The sequence below is a fragment of the Pararge aegeria genome, chromosome 15 (assembly GCF_905163445.1).
Source record: "Pararge aegeria chromosome 15, ilParAegt1.1, whole genome shotgun sequence".
In the NCBI taxonomy this organism is placed as follows: domain Eukaryota; kingdom Metazoa; phylum Arthropoda; class Insecta; order Lepidoptera; family Nymphalidae; genus Pararge; species Pararge aegeria.
This window is the reverse complement of record NC_053194.1, coordinates 7,475,652-7,494,975: the sequence shown is the minus strand read 5'-3', so window position 1 is coordinate 7,494,975 and position 19,324 is coordinate 7,475,652. Positions and strand designations below refer to the sequence as shown.

Below are 19,324 nucleotides of genomic sequence, written 5' to 3'. Positions count from 1 at the left end.
ACTCAGATGAGGTACAGGAACAATGCTAAAAACGTTTTACAAGGTTGCCTTTTTGGCAATTAAAAGAAAAAAGCCCTCGTTACTGTAGGTTATTTACGAAAATGGTAGGACCCTAAATGGTAAAAAGCAGCATTATCTTTAGGTAAATAACTGCAACTTTGAACTTTAGTGCCTATGTCGAGATCTCTACTAGCGAACTGTGACTTATAAGAGGAACTTGCTTTTTTTCTTCTTTGTTAAGTTATATGTTTCACCTTTCATTATTAATATAACGATTATTTAAAGGCATTCAAAGAATTTAGAAAAAAGTATTCATGGAGGTCTTATTCTGACACTTGGATCCTGAGTAGTGACGTCATACCCTACGTCAGAAGGCTAAGGTGGTTCAGGAACTGCGTGATAGTGTCAATAATATACGAAAAGGATTATATCTAAATTTATATTGAGCTACAAAAAGGTAAGTTAGTTTTAAGAGTATTATTCGAACGAAATTAAAAAAAAATTGCAACAGTTAACGTACGAAATTTTTAATTCCACTTTATTGGCTTAGGAATGATGACGGATGAGATAATTTTTATTCTTAGATCTTATTTTAATGTTGGAAGGATCAAAAATTATATGCAAATAAAACTAAAATAAATAAAACCGAACATTTATTAAATTTCGAATAATTAAAACTTGAACAAAACCGAGCATGAAATAAAAAAGCACAAACTTTTAAGCAAGAAACCAAGCAGCAAGCCAAATTTCAATTGAAAAAAGCAAGAAAATCAAAATAAATGGGTCAAATGGAATACACGAATAATTTTAATAATAACTTACGTATTGTATGCGAGCTTGGCGTGACACGTTCCCGCTTGCCGTAATGAGACACTTAGTACGGAAAGGGCACCGTGCGTTAGTTTGTTATGCCGGCGGCGACAAGACACGGCGTCACGGCGCGACGGTACGGTCGACGCAGCGTGCGAGGCGGCACTGGCAGGCTGCGGCGGTCGGGAGAGGCGCGTGGGATCGTCCCGGGACGTGCGACTGGCACGACTGCAGGCAACTACTGGAGGCACAAGGCAGGCCCGCCGCCCGCAAGCGGCGCGCACGGCGCAGCCCGCCCACGGTTGGGTGTTCACCGTCACGCTACTTACCCCACACCAAATAATATCACACCGAATAATACCGCACGCACTTAAGCATAATTGCAAATAACTCGTTTGATTCGCTATTTCAATATTATTTGAGTACTGTACTTCATGTGATTGACATACATTCTATTTTTGTGGAAAGCTCTTGTTTACGGTCTTAGGTACTTGCTTATTTATATATTCACGTTTGCTGACAACGAACTGGTTGTTTACCGTGTTTATATAGGTGTTGGGGCAGTTTTATTAGTGAAAGCCCGTCCGTAAGGTAATATTAAAGATGGCAGTACCTATGTGTTAGCCTAGTACTTTTCAGGAATATTTTGGTGCGTCATCTAGCTCTTCCTCGGTTGTGAGTCACATTTTCTGTATTTAATTCTATTTAACATTACCTGTACATATGTGTGTTTATTCGTTTCTTAAGCTTTCACACTTAACCGATCATCAAAAAATGTTGTATACATGCTTTCAGTGGTACAGAAAAAGATATACATATTTATATACCTTTTACCCATAAGAAAGTACATTTTTAGGAATTGAGAATTAAGTTTTAGAAAGGAGCAACCTGAGTTGATTCAGAAAATCTAACTTAACGCGAGCGAACATAAATAAACTTAAAAGGATTTTATGAAAATGAGGTTAATTGGGAATCACACAATAATTAAATAAATAGTTTAAAAGTAAAAAAATTAAAATACCCAGAACTGTGTAAGACTTTCTTTTTTTTTTTTTTATAATATCCTCCCTTAGAAAATCCTAAAGTCTAGATATAACCTTCCGCCTTTCAAAGTGTCAATTTTGTGTTCTGACTAATATTCCCATAGGGAAAAGTCTCGCACGCGCACAACTTCTGACACCAACGCTATTCTTCATAAATATACCCCGACCCACAGCTTCTTTGCGTGATACTTAAAGACCTTTTGTATTAGTTGGGCTTAAATGCAAAAAAAATTTTTTTCATATTCATCTGGTACTTCCAAAGATTTGCGAGTTCAAACAAAAAAAGTCTTAAGCTTCATTGTATACACAAACAATTTATGGGTAGAGATTGATTGGAAGGCCAAAGATGCGCTAGATTCATGGAGTAGATCAAACCAATGTAGAATTTATAAATGTTCGAAAAAAAATGAATTATAATTCCCCAGAGGATGAGAGGCAGGTCATAGCGGCAATTGTAATTTCCCCATCGGAAAAAATATTATTTCCATATCCAATTTGACTGCATTTTGGAATGGAGATAGGTTATACCCTGGATTAACACATGGGCTGATTTTATCCCGGGAAAATGTATGATTCCCGCAGGATTCATGAAAAACCAAAAACCGCGTACGAAACCGCAGGCAACAGTAGTAGTAGTAGTACTAGTATTAACTTATTTTCTTTTAAATATCTACATCTTTAATAAATTTATTCTTTTAATAAATTATATCAATAAAATAACCAATGTTATTGTTGTCATTAACATCATCGTCTATATTCTCAAGATTAGCTGTTGGCGGGAAAACAGAAGATTGTATGATTGATAAGTGATTGTTAAGTTGGTACTTGTATCTGAAATCGAAGACCTCAAACAAATTTCCTTGCAAACAAAATGCGAAAGCAGAGAGAGCAGCACGATCATGTAATAATATTATATAATTAATTGTTGATTGTTTTATGTATTTGATGCAAACTTACTATTATCGCTTACAAAAATCAACAGTTATAATTTTATTACTTTGTCTGTTAGATAATTAAGATGGAAGCGGCTGCTAGTCTGCGTTACATGTCTAGCATCACGTAAGATTAAGAAACCAGAAACACTCAGAAACAAAGCTACAGGGGAACTCCTTAATTTTCCATGAATCAAACTTTCATTTCTTCGGGAGGAGTATTTTGAAAAGCTGTAAAGTCTTTTTTTTTAAACACAAGCCCAAATATATATATATATATATATATATATATACAGCCTTTCCTTTCCTCCCTGTTTAACTCTTTTTTTTAATCCTTTTTTATATAACTCCCTTAAATAAAAAAGGATTAAAAAAAAGTTATTCACAATTTCTACGTTTAGCCATTAGTGTTGTAGATTGTCTAACAGTCAGTCAAGACTAAGACTTATAGATATTTCATTTAAAAATAGATACAATTTATTAAGTTGGCCTGACAATACTTTTTTAGTTCGGAACGAGGGTAGACACCAATCATTTCTTTACAAATAATAATACAACCGAACCCGTAAGAAACCTTGTTCCAACCGCGCTTAATAACGGATATGTGGATAACTTTTTGTTTGACGAAAGTTTTGGAAAAAAAACTTAAACAAAGACAACAAAAGTCAGTCAAGACTATGAAAAAACATTAATTTTTAATGTTTCAGTTTCAGCTGTTTTTTTCCCCCAACACACTTGAAAGTTTATTTTCATTAAAAAGTAAGTTTAATAAGATTACAGTTTATAAGAATTTAAAAGATTAATAAATATAATTCTTATGACAAAGTGGTATTCCAAATAAATTATTAAATGTAATTTCTGAGTAAAAACATTAATTTTATTTTTCGTCACTAAGGAGGACAGTAATCTATAACATGGTCATACGTAATTTGTTACCCCTGGCCTACCTGGACAGTGCCTGGAGGATTCGGCAGTGATCAAGCCATCGACGATGGGACCCGTCATGCATTGGGGGTAAACACCTTGGCGAGAGTGCGGTGAATACGCAAGTGAATTCCTTACTCTCACTTATAGGTCTGTTGAGGGACACACAGAGTTTTTAGTGGGGCAAGTTCGACATAACTACTCCGTTTCCCATACCGGAGTAGTATGCTTTAGGCATTTTCTGTTTAAAAAAAAAGTTTTTGTAAGGAGTTCCAAATCCACGGTATTGGGCCGCTTGTTTCCAGTGGCTCCCAGCGACTTGTTCATATGGTTAGCCCACATGGTTGGGGGTCAACCAACGCTGCATTTACCGGTGCGGGTCGCCATTCAATAACCTTATGACCCCAACGTCCATCGGATCTCTGAGCTATGTGCCAAGCAAATTGCCACTTCAACATTACTTTATATGAATTGAGTGGAGAAAGCCACAGCCCCTTAATACCTGGCAGCCCTACTTTTCTTGGCTCTGCCAGCAAAAGGCAAGGGGCGTTAAGAATCTCCGAAAGAGATTTCCGCCCACTACTAGTTATATAGACACATGTATTTCTTCTCCATACCGCGCGTCAGTCCCATTTAGTATCACTGACATGTTATAACAATCATTATAACTAATAAAGTATCTATAGGTGGGTCGAAGCTGAATAACCCTATCTCCTATGAGATTGTAGGTAGCCCTTTTCGCGGTAGTGAGATGTTATTAAGCTAATCATCAATGGCTTATAACAGTCTTATGCCTTTCGACCTATCCTAGAGGAAGGGGAGGGAGGGTGTGCCCATAATAACTACGCTAGGCAGAGGATTGGTGATCGCGATCACCACCTCTGTGCTACTAGTAGTACAGAGGAGAACACTGCCCGTTTTCCGTTATGTTTCTTTAGACGCCTTTTACGACACAGGAAGAGAGGGGTGGAGACTGTATTCTGATTTGCAGTCACCAAACGGCACACATTAAGCTAATCAGACTACGCATTTGCGCAGATCACTGTTGTCAAGGCCATGTCTTTAGTTGAAGGCCTACCGACACTGCGTTTTCCGGTGCAAGACGCAACTCTAACCTCGAGTTTTTATTACTATCGAACGTTATGGTATTCTTGTAAAAACACGGACCTCGGTCATCGCAGGTTTAATTATAATTAAGTGCACGTACTTACTTTAAAACGGTGACTTCATACTTTAACCCCTTTCATAAATATACTCTAATCTAAAAATTCATCCACCTTACGCTCTCACGAATAAAAATCAAAGTGTGAGAGCGTATAAAAGCCGGTGGGTATGTGCACATTTCAAATTTGTTTGAATTTACTTTTTACTCTATTTTGCTATCTCTTGGTTCAAGCTTTTTCCGCTCGTAAAAATAACCGGTATAGTTTTTCCTAACACTATCGACATGCCTGTGAACATTGTACTGATTTTGCACTTTATTTTGTTTATTCATGATGACTTCAAAAAGCCTTCACATTGATCTTATGTAAATAAAATAAAAATTAAAAAATTGTCACAATTACAAAAAATATCACCTATCACCCACACGCAGATTAACACGAGACACGATAGGTTACTGTTATTTCGAATAAGTTTTCCTTTTGCAAACTATAGCTGATAGTTATTGCTCTTCGACATGAAATTCAGTTTTTCATAAATCGTTGGAACCATGATTTTTCCTTAATAGATTTTAACAATCTAGGTTATAATCTATAAATACATTTCAGTTAAATCCTTTCAGTAGTTATTGCGTGAAAGAGTAACATAATTATTCCATACATCGTTACATACTCACCAACTTTCACCTTTATAATATTAGTAATATTTGTGTTCAAGATATTTTCCATTTTTTAATTTATTTATTTATTTCAAACGCGTTATAATATACAATATTAAGAGCGGATGTATACAATATTAAGAGCGGCCTTCTAAGAGCGAATGTGCAACGGATAATTAATCGCCGGTGTAACCCCCTCCAAATCTTTAACCACTGTTGTAGTCGGCAAGTAACCAGCCGGACCTTTCTCTTACAGCAGACAGTGACACAGTGACCGTGTTAGCGCGGAGGGCTTGCCATGAACCTCTATACGATTATATTGCCGATGATAATCGCGATTATCAATCTCATTGGATTTAAAGTTGCAGCAGAAAGTGATCAATCCAATTTAAGTTTCGCTGAAAACCTATATGCGACACTATCGGGTGCTTGTGAGTGGTTAACCTTAACCTTCACATATGATTACAATCGTTTCTGTAAGTAATGCAAATTTCAATTTACATTTGCAGGTCGAGCTATATTGGACCTTCAGGTCAATTCGATGAACAGTCAAAATGCAATTTTAAAAACTATGAAAGTAATTTATCTGAATGACACGGACATAAAAACATTTTCCATCGATAAAAGCTTCCAGACTCTGACACAGCCCGGCGTGTTTGACATAACAAAACAAACAAAAATTATTATTCACGGCTACCGGGACAATTCGCAATCATCAGTGTCGTTAGATTTAGCTCAAGGCTATAATGAAAAGAAAATGTTTAATGTGCTTCTAGTGGATGCTGAGGAAATGATGAATCAAAGGTACATACTATCAGTGCACAATGCTCGTCTGGTGGGCAAGAGGCTTGCCAACTTGCTAGCTAATTTAGAAAATTTTGGAGCCAGTGCGGAAGACTTTCACATTCTTGGGATAAGTTTAGGAGCACATATAGCAGGATGGACTGGCAAATACTTCCACCGATACAGGTCTCGCACGATAGGCCGAATAACAGGCCTAGATCCCGCCGGACCTTGTTTCTCTTTCGCGTATGCTGATCAAAGACTGGATAAAATGGACGCTAAATACGTCGATGTTTTGCATTCGAATAGATTAGTGCAAGGAGTGATCGAGCCTTTAGGTCATTCTGATTTTTATATAAATGGAGGTGGGCCTCAACAGCCGGGATGCGTTATGCCGTCATGCAGTCACTTAAGAGCAGCGCAAATTTACGCTGAAAGCATAAGAATACCTAAATCGTTTGTGGGCATCCGATGTCAAAGTTGGCAGGCATTTGAGGCGAATGCATGCAAAGATAAAAACTATGCCGTTCTTGGATATGGTTCCTCGACCTCGACCCGTGGGCTTTATTACTTAAGGACAACGGCCAGTTCCCCTTTTGGCCTCGGTATGAACGGCACTAAACATGTAGGTCCCCCACAAGACAATAATAATTGGTTAATGAATTTAAGTTACACATAGATTTGTATATTTTAATAATTTATATCCTTTTACAAATTAATAGTTGCCATAATATTCGATTTTAAGGATTGTTAAGCGTTTCTGTGGTATTAAAATAAAATAACAATTTTATTAAAGAATCATTGTTTCATAGAAATGTGATATTTGTATGTACATATATTCTACGTTTAAAGTAATTGTGATTAAGAGTTTTTTTTTAATTTATTTTGCATACAATTAGGAACACTATGATAAGCTCCGGTGATATATATCAGTTTTATAGACCATTAAAAGCAATCATTAACTACTCGCATATTTAATTATTTAAAATTTTAATGCAAAGGTTTTACCTTGAACAGAAGATAAATATTATTAAAACTTATCTACATCTAGATTTTTTGTAAGTAAATTATCGCTGTTGGTTTGGTAAGTTAGTAAAATAGTACATGTTTAAAAATATTTTAACAGTGGAAATTAAAAAAGAAATATTTATTTTATAAACATAACAATTAAAATAGTGATCATTTCTGTAGTAAATATGTGTTTTATAATTTTGATGTATATCTTATTTTAAAAATACATAAATATTAGTACATACGGTACGGTTAAAATGTACGGTTACGGTATAAAATGTTTATGTCTTGGACTCCCGAAAAGTAACGCCTGTTTTCAAAGACCTTAAAATGTATTTGTATTAATATCTCCGCCTGTTTCTACCCAATATTACACAACGTGAGTATAAAATATGCAATAGCATATGGCTAGGTCTGCTTGTTACATGTTTGTAACACGCACATGCATGAAATGATAATAATATTATGTAAGTTCCAAGCTGCAAAATAATAGTCTCATATAAAATAGCGATCGGACTTGTTATTTTAATTTTTAAATCAGTCCACATTATTTTTCTGTTCACGTTAATTTTTCAAATGTGTGTTTACAAACCGAGAAGATAGGTAGGTATGTATGTATAGGTAAGTATGATATATTTATCTCTGTGTTTTAATTGATTTATATAAACTGAGAATTATTAGTAACAAGAACCAGCTAGTAAAAAATAGGTGTCACAAAGTTACGAATATTATGTAGAACTGACTGCAGGGCGCTGCTGGATATTAAAACCTAACTAATACGGCCAAACCCCAAAAAAGCGCATCTTGCTATTGAATCGCTGGACAACAATACTGACCCCTTGACCCATAACTAAAAGGTTATTTACTAAATCATTTTTCAAATTGAAATTTAAAACTGATATGGGTTTTTTATCGCTAACTCTGAAAACTTTCTTTCTATTGAACCATTTGCCAAAACAACATAGATTTGAAATAAAAGACTATTTAGCGGATACAATATGTGTAAGAAATCGAATAAATTTATTGCCAGCCCTTTCTTGAATTTAGTGTAGTAAAATTGTTAAAATACAAAAAAATCGAATATGTGTTCAATTTGGTACAATCTGTAAGTGACAACGTTACTGACCGCGACAACAAACGACTTCAAGTGCACTTATTTACGTCACAGTTTCGTAATTTATCGCGCCGAATGCTGAGCATTGGCATTGTTACCTCACGTAACTCCACATTTTAACATAAAGTAGTTCCGATTGTGTTGGACACAAATATCTTGACTAAATTAAACTAGCAGATCTAAAAATAGTCCTGTCCTTTTTAAACTTAATGCCTGAAAAAGGATTGCAATATTATTAGCTAAGAACGTTTTTAGACGTGTCAATTTAGTTTACTATATAGATTTATGAATATAGAATTGGCACCAGTGCTTTACATTATAATTTATTCATTTAAGTAATCTTCTTCTTCTTCTAGCCCTTGGGTCGGCACATCATGTCTTTCTCTTCCACTCATCTCACCCATCATATCATTATCCAATCCTTTTACACGCATATCCTCTTTCACACAATCCATCCATCTCTTCTTTGGTCTCCCGCTACTCCTTTTCCCACCCACAAACATATTTAACATTCTTCTGGTAACAAGACTTTCTTCCCTGCGCATAACACGACCATACCATGTTGCCCTAGTACTCCACATCTTTTCTGTCACTGGCGTTACCTTTAAACTTACCTTTATTTTCTGTTTTCTTATCTTATCAATTCTTGTCACACCACACATCCATCTCAACATTCGCATTTCGACGTATACTCTTTTTTATCCTTCCCAATTGCCAACATTCTGATCCATACAACACGACATGGCGTACAACTGTCTTTAATAAAATGATTCAAGTAATCAATTACTGATATTATTGCTGAACTGGTAATAACCGTTTCAGTCTAATATTGATGTCGTTTTATTTGTTTTCAAATCTTTTTTTACTTTTTAATTAAAAAAATTGAATCACAAAGTGTTGCTTGCAAATAAAAAAACAGCTTAGCATTTGGGATGAGAATTACAAATACTTTATTATTTATTAAGCAACAGTCTGCTCTTCACGGCCACAACGAATTGGCGGTAACATTTCGCTCAAATTAATTTGCCACTTTCTGAAAGGTAATAAGTTGTTTATGTAAGACCTGCTGTAAAAAGAAATAATTAAGAAGATAAAGTATTTGAGTAAGGTAAAATATGTTTTTTTTAAGTGAAATTAAACCTCGAGAAGAAGCCCGATTGCCCTTGAGTGAATTGACTCCAATAGATTATTAATCTGCGAACCTACAAATTTCTTAAAACAAATTTGCCCTATTTAAATTTCGCTCTAAAACCCACCCGCGTTGCATCGCCCGCCCGTTGCTAGTCTATATGCCTAAGAAACTTACTCATAAACATAAAATGGCACTTGGCTCAAGTGCCTTCATATAACATTACGCTATGACCGTAGTCAACGCGGGTAAATTAGCGGGAATAGCTAGTTTTCTATAATTCACGACAACTAGGCAAATCCATATAACGTTATAGATTTTTGTTGTAAATTTTAGTATGCAACACTACACAGGTCTTTAAAATACGCCCACACATATAAAAATCTCAGCGCTGAAGTATTTTTTTTATTTGAATATATAAAATACTATTTGTTGCCCGCGACTTCGTCTGCTTTTGATTTTGTTTTTTGACGTGGCATTAAATTTACTGGTAGTTTAAAAAAAAAATTAAGTATTCAGTATAACTAAGCCTTAAATGAGGGGGTTTGCTGCTGTCCGCTAAGGAGTTCTGTCTTCTATCTCCAACCACAGGTTGAGCAAAATTAAACAAATATTATAACCTGTATAGTAAAACAATCATTATTTCAAAATGTTATTATTTGTCTCAGTTATTGTGTAAAATCATCAAACACTTCCATCCCCTCTACCAAAGAAACCGTGCTTAATGTCGGGATAAAAAGTATCCTATATTACTTCTAACACTTACATGAATATGTGTACACAGTTTCATGAGAATCGGTTAAGTAGTTTTTGCGTGAAACAAACTTACATTGACATTTATAATATTAGTAGGGATGTTCAACTCTGCTGTATTCATACAATAATGTCTTTGAACTATGAGTATTTTCTTTGCATCGTATTCTTGAAATGATTTATATTTTTAATATTTTATGTAAACATATATTGTTATTTTTAAATTGAAAAGAAAAGTCTCTACTATTATATATACCTATTCTGTATAGTCTATTAGAATTAATGGTCAGAACTATAATAAAATATAAGAAAAATTTCAACACTATGTGCAATATATTATATCATGATTACCATTTTACAATCAAAATATTCAGATCATAACGGCACTTACGAGGAGGTAAACTGTACAATTTTATTGTCTTGCTACATAATGATAGGCACTGCAGGCATTGTTACATATTGTAAAGAATAAAATTTACCTTTATTTTTAAACCATATAACCACACGCACAGCAAAAAAAATCAGGTTTTGCACGCAGCTTCGCACACGCTATGTCATTTTTGTTTTCAAAATAACAGTACCCTATCACCTTTTTTGTACCTACCCCTAGAAATGTGTATGCAAATTTTCATGATCACTTGAGTAGTTAAGGTGTGAAAGAGTAACAAAGCAAGCAAACAAACAAGCAGAAAAACAGACAAGTTCATTCAATTGTATATTACAAAAATATTTATTGAACTTGTCAGTTTTTCTGATTAATGATGGAACTCGGTAATTGCACATTTAGGGTCTTGTTAATACATGTGGCATAACGAAAGAATAGTTGCGCAGTGTTTTTCCACGCTTTTTCCGTTCTCGCTACCAAATGGTAGTATACTTTATCAAACTTTAACATTTGAAAGTTACTCTCAGTTCAAGTGTAATAAAACCTATACAAAACAGTACATAAATATTCCGATTTTAGGCCACGTTAATGAAAGGGCATTTTTAATTAGATTTGAGGTGAAGGTTATTTCTATAAGGCATGCAAAATTACATTTAAATGCGCGTCCGGGAAACGATTTTCATGGGTACGTAGAAGTATGATAAGGCATTTGTGATTAAATCGATTTCTAAAATGAATAAACTAATTTCATATTACGAAGAAGCTAAAAACTAAGTGCCATAATGCAAATGCTCCCTAAGAAAGTTGCAGAAGCTTAAAATAATTAAAGGCATTATTTTATGTGGCAAAACCTTTAAAGTAAAAGAGCATATTTCCAGCTTTATTTGTTGTGGAATACTCTTAGACCAGGGCGCGTTTTTAACCATCCTAGCCTTATTTTTGATCACATCACCTGTCAATAATGGAAATATAAAACGCTTTAAGTGTGTTTAATTACTACTAATTGACGAACTAAGCAGGTGACCCACCTGATGGTGAGTGAAAACCATTTATAAATATGTATATACTTATATATATTATGTGTAACATGTGTGTAGTATTAGTTTATTAAATAATATTATATATATACCAAACATAAAATATATTAAATATATATTTTAAACTTAAATTGCTGCACCAACCCGTTCCCTCGTCTTTCAAAGGTTGTCTGGAAGAGATCGCTTTAGCGATAAAATCGCCTTTGCACGCCCTATTTTATATTCTAAATTTCTTCTGTATCTGTTACTTTGCATAAAATGTGTGTGTGCAATAAAGTTTTCAAACAAGCAAACAAAAATTTCTACTAGGTCATAGACTTGTTTCTAGCGGCACCCTACGACTCGCTAACCTGCCGTCTAACCGACGAGGCTCTGGCGACCGATGAGTTGTGACCTCTCCAAATTGGCTAGACTGTGTTACAGTAAATTTATAAAGTGGGTAAATAATGAAACTTTTGATAACTACAACTTCTTATTTGCCAGATATTTATGAACATGACATTGAGTTGGTGGGTATTTTGATATAAATACGACTGCATTATCGATGCACCTCAGTACTACCCTCCCGATGTTGTCGAGCCCTGGGGCTCATCTCATAGCGCTCGCCCCACTCCCCCGGTGACACCGTAGCAACCCCTCAGGTGGTTATCGGTAAGTGTCCTTCCGAAAAAGCAAAAAGATGCTCCTACATGGACTCGAACGATGCAAAGATACCTCCCGGTGTCTTAGTCGCTTATCACTGTACAAATAGCACCTATAATACAATAGTATAATAGCACCATAGACCAAGGTGTTGGACAGCAGCGACACCGATACGCACAGTCAGCTCTGCGATGACCAAACCACTTGCCGAGCGTGGTCATTCATGGGCAAAATTTTAATGGTCCGGAGTAAGCAACCAAAGCCCCTCTATTCATGGCTCTACTTTTTAGTACGGGAATCAAAAATGCCTCACTACCATAAAATCCTAATCAACAAACCAACCTAAACAATTTTTGGTTGAACCCAGCAATCAAAATCTCGTGATCCATAATCAAACATGCAAGTCTCAAGTAAAGACAAATGCTTTGTAAAATAGATATTACTAAAACTTTGATCTAGTTTAACCGGTCTACTCAAACCCAAAATACAGGCTCGTCGAGACGTGTTCTCTTGTCAAACCCGATATATGCGGGCGCAGCCGTAGGCAATAACTAGAGAATTAATAAAATAGCAATCACTTTATTGGGTAGTTATATAATGTACAAAGTTCTATTCCTTTGGTTTGTTGACTGTAAGCTTTAGTTTATATTGCGAACGTCTCAAAAATAGACAAGGTTTATGTGTTTATTTGCTCAAAGAACTTACGCTCCTACCACTGTAAAAGTTTTATATCAGCAGCGGTCACAATGAAGTATATAAAATGAAAGCATAATTTTTCATGAGACATGACAAGTAATAGGTATATTCTTTCATATTATATCAGACTATCTACATGTTATCAGTATAAAAAATATGGCAGTAAGTAAAAGTTCATGTAGAGTACTTATTACTCACTACGATGAAAGGAAAACCTTGTATGCGTTTAATATAAGATCATTTAGTGTGTGTATGTGTGTGCGTGTATCTGTTACTGTTTTTCTACAAAACTGTAGGACAGTATTTCATTTGTAAAATTTAATTGTTTAATTGCATTACATACGTATCGTGCAAGAACAGGTAATTCGACATAACTAGATTTTACGGGTTTTTTCATAACGAGTTATCCCTAGACAGCAATCTCACCTGGTGTAGTCTCAGATCGTAGTGGGCTAACCTGTAAGGGAGTGTGAAGGTAAAAGTCTACCAACACGAATTGGAACAGCATGGTGGGTCTAAGCTCTAAAACCGTTTCTGCTATGAGAGAGGAAGCCTATGCCCAGGGATGTTAATAGGTTGCGGATGATGATGGGTATCAGGCAAACAAATATCCCGCTGATGGCCACGGATAGGCTTTTTTTTATATTACAAACTAGCTGTTGCCCGCGACTTCATCTTCGTTTGTTTTTGTTTTTCGAAAGACATGTTGAGTTCGATTTAGATGTAATTCTACGCACTTTATGTATTTAGGATAGCTAAGCCTGAAATGACGGGTTGGCTGCCGTCCGCTGAGGAGTTGTGTTCATTGGTTCAATTGGAGATAGTCCAATCACATTCATCAGATCTACACGAAATTTGGGCAAAATTAAACAGACATTATAACCTCTTAATTATTTAAATCGTTTATCATGACGGCGTTATAGTGTAAAATCGTCAAACATCTTCTACCCCTCTCCCCAAAGAACTGAGCATAATTTCGGGATAAAAGAAGATATAATAATTCTAATACCTTCAGAAATATGTGTCCAAAGTTTCATGATGATCGGTTTAGTAGTTTTTGCGTGAAAGCGTAACAAACAAACTTACATTCACATTTATAATATTAGTAGGGATAGGGATAGGGATAGGGATAAATGTACAGGTAAAATAAACCACAAAGCTACAACGCGGACCACACGGCGACAATTATTATTTACTGTAAATATTAGTTAATGACTAATAAAACTTTGTTAATCAAGGTTAACTTACCTTCCAAAGCACGAAGGAGGGATAAAAAATTCGAACATGCAAAGCCTTACATTAATGCAGCAGTTACCGAACTACATTAATTTTGTTTAACTTGCGCAATCTATTGATTTTCGCTTCGGCGTTTATTCCTATAACTAGAGTGGGCTAATTTTATTTCTGTAATTGATTACCATTAGGTACAATGAACCTGGAATTAATGAATATACTTTAATTGCATACTTAAAAAGGAATGTAAAGGATGAAATTATACAGTATTGACTTTACCAAGCTTAATTTAATGGAATGTTACATATTATTTCATCCTTACTTATCCTGACTAATATTATGAATGCAAAAGTGTGTTTATTTGGCCTTCCTTTACGCCATTTGATTTTTGGGATAGAGTTAGTTGAAAGGGCGAAGAGTAGACTAGGTTTATTTTTATCCCAGGAAAACAAACGGTTTCTGTAAGATTTGTAGAAAATCGTAATAAACTATAATATAGAACGCGGGCAACAGTTAGTACTGAATATTAATTATATCAATCTACAGCCTGTTCACATCCAAAGGACTTACCGTAAGTTTATCACTTCATACGAACCTCATGCTTTTCTCATTCAGCCACATGTTCATCTCATCGGACTCTTGGTCGTCCTACGCTTATCTGTTGTATCCGATCAGACGTCGTCTGCCCCATCAGCAACTGATAATACGACAGACATAGATGGCCTGTTTAATACTAAGCACCTTTCAAAATTCCACATAATATTTTTCGTACGAACACATTGCTTGTGTTTTTAGTGCAGGCGTATCCAACCATAAATGTTATTTCAACAACATATAATATCAACGAATTTATTTGAATTGTTTGGCTATGATAAAATATGGAAACGACGTACGCCATATTAATAATGCTCATAACTTTGTTGATTTCTTGACATATCTAAATTAAAAAAGAGTTATGATAAAACAATGATACAAATAATATATAATATAAGCTGTATATAATTTTGAATCCTTAAGCTGCATTTCCAGCTAGTAACATAGTCTATATCCTATTTCTATATTCTATTTGAGCGTAAAATAATGCCATTTGTTAAGCTAACCTTACGAAAAACAGCTTATCAGTAACATTTTTTTGCATGCGCTCACTAAATCCTATCTATATGTAATGTTCCTCAAAAATATTGGTCTTCGGTGTTAGTTATCTATTAAAATAATTAAAGGTATCTATTAAAGGTAAAAGTAACTGCCTGCCCGCCTTCCTGGCCGCCTGCCTACCCGCCTATCTACCCGCCTGCCTGCGCGCCTGTCTACCCGCCTGCCTGGCGGCCTGTCTGCCCGCCTATCTACCCGCCTGCCTGCCCGCCTGAATGACCGGCAGCCTGCCTGCCTGTCTGGCCGCCTGAATACCCGCAATGTCAAATTAGCGAAGACGGTAGTCAGTATACCGTGCACTAATAGAAGAAAAACAGCGCAGTAATACCAGCTCTCCAATCAAGGGACACTAACAGCGCAGCACTCAATCAAACTCCCCCGCCTTTTCTTCTGCGTCTAACTTTTGCATGTTGTATTTATTCGAACCAAAACAACCTTTCTTTAACGAGGGTGACATTTGAACTACTAGCTCATAACTTTGCGCCGCCCGTTAATACAGATGTGCCAAGATAACGTTTAGTTGTCATTAACGCCTACGAAACTTCAGTTAATCCTAAAGACAAAACCATGTACAGGAAAATATGAAACTTGTACTTTGTTGTTGTTTCAGACAAAGTTATGCGTAACTATCGAGTTTTGGATTATTTTTAGCATATACGAGTTGCTAATAAGGAAATGTCGCGTGGGATGAAGAATCTCTTAATATTTTCTTTTGCAATTTCATCATATCAACTTTATGCCTGGTCTGGCGTCGGCCTTGCCTAGTTACCCCCTACCGACAAATACGTGCCACTAAGCGATTTAGCGTTCCAGTAAGATATATTATGATAATTAAACTTAATTTGGTACCCACGAAAAGCAGGACAATCCGTATGGTGTAATTTCTTCACTCTTTATACTTCACACCGAACCGATTTTCTGCAATGTACGCTCTACGCACGTTTCACTTCGAAACCGGACCATCCTCAGGAGATTTATAATGAATATTTTTTAAGACATTGTAATGTCAACATCTCCTGAGGATGCTTCGTACAGATACAAATTCTCCTGCTTTTCGCGGAATATAGCAAATTAATCTTAATTTTCATAATATATCATGGAATCCCGCAAAGAAACGACTGCGTCTATTCAATATTCCGGTACGATGTCACGAAGAAACCAATTGCATATTACTACTACCTACTGCGATCTGGAACTCGTCCCAGCGTGGCGATTATGGGCAGACCCTCCAGTTGGGAGATGCCGTTTCTCCAGCCTTGGACTATTATAAGCGTGATGATCATCGGATATCGAAAAGAACAGAGCTGATTCTAACTAACCATCTTCAAACAGCAACCTATTATATCTAGTCAGCATTCTGAACATAACTATTCAGACTAAATTTGGAGACTAAATATTCAGACAAAATCTAGGGAGTCATAACGACAAACTCTAAATACTACGAGCCATAAAGGATTTTTGCACCCGCACACACACACACACACAATATTTTATTTCTGGTTTTATAATAAAATAAAATAATTTAAAAACATTCATCTCTCGGAAACCCTCCACGGATCGACTAAGAGGTCTTATTTTCTATAAACAGAACACGTCATAGTTTAGAAGTCTTTTATAAAACACTAGCTGTACCGGCGAACTTCGTACCGCCAAACAACTATTCCGGACTAAGAATAATCCAAAAAATCAAATATCATAAAAATTGCATCAGCCGTTCTTGAGTTATAAGTGGTGTAACTAACACAACATTCTTTCTTATAAATAGATATACTCAAAATTGCATACGTCCTCCAGCGCTATATTTTCAGTAGCCACAATACACACATATTCCACAAGTTTATAGTATTTTTGGTCGATACCTAACAGTGCTACTAGTGGAGAACGAACTCGTTTCGCCGATTGAACGCTTGTCTATTATCATAGACTATTTCTCGGCTTTTATATGTAGGTATCTTCTGTACGTATTATAAACAAAGTCCCCCGACGGGTCTGTCTGTCTGTCTGAAAAACTGAAAAACTACCAAACGGCTTTTTATACGGTTTTCACTAATGAACAGAGTGACTCCAGTGGAAGGTTGTGGTGTATATTTTATTCTGCTAAATTGTCTAAAATATAACGATGTTTGTTAAAGATGTTATACCACCTTGGGGCTTTACTGGCGTACTATTACCAAGAAATTGAAAAGAACACATTTACAAGTATTTATGCATACTGGCAAGAATGCCTGTAGAATGTTAACTATCGTTTCTTAGTTTATTTTCAGATGAAATTAATTCACAGATACGATTTTATACATGTTTAATGTTCTATTAAGATTTCCATTAGTCTGTTCACAGTAATGTAGATTGTACTATTTGAAATTCAGTAGGTAATTTGTAACTAAAACTATTTACATAACAACGTATTTAAAGGTTATGTTTTCAGCTGAGAGCTATTTTTGTTTCGATATAATATCTGGTAATATAATAAATGTGAAATTGTGTCTGATTGATTTTTGTAAATTTTATTGGACCTACCTATATTTGGTTCAGTTACTCCATATATAATTTGTTATATGCACGGCATCACATCTAACCAGTTTTTGTGAAATTATGCATAGAGTAAGCATCCCGGAGACGCCATAGGATATTTTTTATCATGAGAAATGTAACGCTTCTAGCAATAAAGTTATAGAAAATAAAAAAAAAAAAACGGTGACGAGGTCTTGGGCTGGTATTTTAATATTATATAGCCGAAATGTTTAGAAGTTCATAAATTTGATGCTCTAATCTCAGGGCCTACTAGATGGCCAAGAAAAATTCTATGCTCAGCAGTGGGGCATTAAAAGCCTGAGGATAGCGTGTTTAGAAACAACCAAGTATAACAACCGCATAAAAGTGTGCTAGTCTTACTCGCAATCGGCCTGTCTTTATGTAATTCAATTGAAGTTTCTAATGAATATATGTTAAAACACGCTGACAAATTGCATATACCGCCAAAACACTGTGTACCTTTAAAAAGTGAGTAGCGAGAAAGTTCACCTGTAAAACAAGTTTACTCGTACAGAAATTTACTCAGAAAATTCTCTTTATTTAACAACAAAGTTGCTAACAATTAAAATTCCATGTTAAACTCGACAGAGAAAACAATAAGGACACTGTTGACCAAAAATTCCGTATAATTCGTCTCACAATTTATACAGTTAAGGGCATTACATTCAAATCACAATTTACGTTAACGTAAATTACAAAGAATTGATTTGAATTCGCCTATTAGCGCCGTAGCAGAAGTAATAAGAAACACGCGATATTTTTTGTCCTCATTTAGCCCGCGGTTGAAAATAGATTGTTCAGTCATTGAACCGTTCAAAACTGAAAGAGAAACTCTGCATCGCAATTATAATATTGTTTGTAACTCGTTTTGGGGATAATCAAAGGAAATGAACCTTTTTTTAATTCAGTTCGATGTCATCATTATCATCATCACTTCAACTCACATCCACTGCTGGTCTGGGGAGTTCCAAAATACACGGTTCTGGCCGCTTGTTTCCAGCAGCTCCGAGCGGGTCGCTTGATATCTGCCGCCTCGTTGGGGGTCCACCAACGCTGCGCTTAGTACAACAGTACGGTGTAGAGTCAAGTAATCTTTACTAATATAAATAATGCGAAAGTCGGTTTGTTACCTCGTTGGATAACTTACATTACAGATAACATACTTGATTAAAATACGCAACAGAGCAAATTAAGCAACGATTGATGTGATAAGTTTGATCACTATTTAATCCCGAGAAAATTCAAAGTGCCTGTGGGATACAGTGTAAATCAGTATTTGCGTTAAAAAGCTATAATGTCCAAATTGTTTTTAATAGGGTATATTAGCTT

General features: G+C 35.5%; 2 protein-coding genes across 2 annotated transcripts; one reads left to right on the top strand and one right to left on the bottom strand.

Moving 5' to 3' along the window:
• Positions 1 to 5,826: 5,826 nt before the first annotated feature.
• Positions 5,827 to 6,990, top strand: LOC120630076 (lipase member I-like). Its single transcript, XM_039899220.1, has 2 exons — positions 5,827 to 5,959; positions 6,038 to 6,990. The coding sequence occupies exons 1-2, from the start codon at positions 5,827 to 5,829 to the stop codon at positions 6,988 to 6,990; spliced, it is 1,086 nt and encodes a 361-aa protein (XP_039755154.1).
• Positions 6,991 to 8,759: 1,769 nt separating this feature from the next.
• On the bottom strand, positions 8,760 to 9,116 carry LOC120630137. Its single transcript, XM_039899287.1, has one exon. The coding sequence runs from the start codon at positions 9,114 to 9,116 to the stop codon at positions 8,760 to 8,762; it is 357 nt and encodes a 118-aa protein (XP_039755221.1).
• Between the last annotated feature and the right edge of the window lie 10,208 nt (positions 9,117 to 19,324).